The sequence below is a fragment of the Pseudoliparis swirei genome, chromosome 17, assembly GCF_029220125.1.
Source record: "Pseudoliparis swirei isolate HS2019 ecotype Mariana Trench chromosome 17, NWPU_hadal_v1, whole genome shotgun sequence".
NCBI lineage: Eukaryota > Metazoa > Chordata > Actinopteri > Perciformes > Liparidae > Pseudoliparis > Pseudoliparis swirei.
Genome location: NC_079404.1, coordinates 21,814,623 through 21,817,122, shown reverse-complemented (window position 1 = coordinate 21,817,122; position 2,500 = coordinate 21,814,623). Strand labels below are relative to the sequence as shown.

General features: G+C 45.5%; 1 protein-coding gene across 2 annotated transcripts in view; it reads left to right on the top strand.

Annotated features, from left to right (window-relative positions):
* gfra1a (gdnf family receptor alpha 1a) overlaps positions 1 to 2,500 on the top strand; it is an 81,273-nt gene that overhangs the window by 64,506 nt on the left and 14,267 nt on the right. For both annotated transcript variants that reach the window (XM_056436093.1, XM_056436092.1), the window contains one exon: positions 1,767 to 1,939. In XM_056436093.1, the coding sequence (XP_056292068.1) occupies positions 1,767 to 1,939 (173 nt within the window). The remainder of the gene's footprint in view (positions 1 to 1,766; positions 1,940 to 2,500) is intronic.

Below are 2,500 nucleotides of genomic sequence, written 5' to 3'. Positions count from 1 at the left end.
ACGCACACACACACAGACGCACACGCACACACACAGAAACACACGCACACACATGCACACGCACAGACACTACACACGCACACACACACACAAACACGCACACAAACACACACACACACAGAGAAACACACGCACGCACACACACACAGACGTGCACGCACAGACACACACATGCACAAAGACACACACACATGCACACACAGAAACACAGGCACACACACAGGCACACACACACACAGAGACACACACGCACACACACGCACACAGATGCACACAGACACAGAGACACACCCACCCAGACAGACGCACACAGACACACACACGCATGTGAGCGCGCACACACGTAGATGCACACACACGTAGATGCACACACATGCACACACATAATTTCGTTGACAACATGTTTCCGTTGCCTCCATCCTCTCCTGATTCTGGCCTCTGGTGAGACCTCCTCCATCATCACGTGTTCTCCTCCTTTAACGTTTCACAATTTCATAAAATCAATATGTGGACAAGTTCTTTATGTTTTTCTGAAAATGACTTGGGCCGTTACTTTAGGAAGGCGACGATATGGAGGAGGGGTCAAATACTCAGGGGTCAGATTTGGGTTTTGAGGGAATTGCAAATACAGATGCAGGGTGGTGTCGACACACTTACAGGTAAAAGATAATTAAGGGGGTGCTTTTTGTTGTTGTTGTTGTCTCTTTGTTTTTGTTTTATTGTTGTTGTGGTTTTTTTTGAGGGGGGAGGGTATGTGTGTGTATGTGTATATATGTGTGTATATGTATGTGTGTATATGTATATATATGTATGTATGGGTGTGTGTGAATATGTGTGTGTATGTATATGTGTGTATATGTATATATATACAGTATGTATGTATGGGTGTGTGTGTGTCTGTGTGTGGGTGTATGTGTATGTATATGTGTGTATATATATGTATGTACTGTATGTATGGGTGTGTGTGTATATATGTGTGTAAATGTATGCGTGTGTATATGTATGTGTGTATATGTATATATATATGTATGTGTGTGTGTGTATGGGTGTAGGTGTATGTATATGTGTATATATATGTTTATGTTTATGTCTGATATTTTTGTACTTGTTTTATGTTTATATCACAAACAAATAAAAAAATGAAAGTGACAAGGAAGGCGACGATCTGCTACAATGAGACAATCCCCTGGTCCGATGTGAATACATGGCGTCATGTAGACTTACCCATAATGCCGTTCAGCTCCTCTTCCCTTCACATCGGCGTCGGGGTCGTTATTCTCCGTCGGAGGCAAGAATATAATTACAACAGCAGCTCAGCCCTCCTCTGATGTGTGTGTGTCTTCCACATCAAAGCCAGAGCACACTATTAATAGGGCCACTAATGGACTCTAATGGTAAATAGCCACCTCAGCACTCAGGTTTCTGACTGTGTGGTGAATTTATAATGGGGGGGGAGGGGGGGGGTGATAACACAACTTAAGTACCTTCTAACTCGCCTTTAATTGTGGTTGAGCCGGTGCAATATGAAGCTTCACTCCGACGTGGGGACCAACGAGCTCCTGATGCACGAGGAGAAACAGACGGTTGTTTTCCGCTCGAGTGACTTTACATTTTACAAAGCAGGATTTATGTTTGGAGAAGTCTCGTCGCGCGATGCGTTCGTAGCATTTCATCCCAGTAGGACGTCTCGGCGTTCGGTGGTTTTAAACCGCGTGCTGTTTGGTCGTTCACTGTTCTAAGGTCCGCCTCTTTATCTCCGTCCGCAGGAAACGCCATCCAGGCCTTCGGGAACGGGACGGATGTGGGAGTGTGGAGTCCGATGTCCCCGGTCCAGACCACCTCCTCCTCCGCCTCCACCCAGAGGAACCGCCAACGCAACGCCATCGACAACAACGTCAACGCAGAGCCCGGCATCTACCACTTCTGTGGCAGCCTCCAGGTTAAGAGACGCACACACAGACACACACAAACACACACACACACACACACATATACATACCACAAATACTCACACACACATTTACACACACACGCACACTCACACAAACCGTGGTTGCTAGCTGGTCACTAGCTGGTCACTAGCTGGTCGCTATCTGGTCACTAGCTGGTTACTATCTTGTTATTAGCTGGTTACTAGCTGGTTACTAGCTGGTTACTATCTGGTCACTAGCTGGCCGCTAGCTGGTTACTAGCTGGTGAGTAACTGGTTACTAGCTGGTCACTAGCTGGTTACTATCTGGTTACTATCTGGTTATTAGCTAGTTATTAGCTGGTTACTAGCTGGTTACTAGCTGGTTACTATCTGGTCACTAGCTGGTTACTATCTGGTTATTAGCTGGTTATTAGCTGGTTACTAGCTGGTTACTATCTGGTTATTAGCTGGTTACTAGCTGGTTACTATCTGGTTATTAGCTGGTTACTATCTGGTTACTAGCTGGTCACTAGCTGGTCACTAGCTGGTTACTATCTGGTTATTAGCTAGTTATTAGCTGGTTACTAG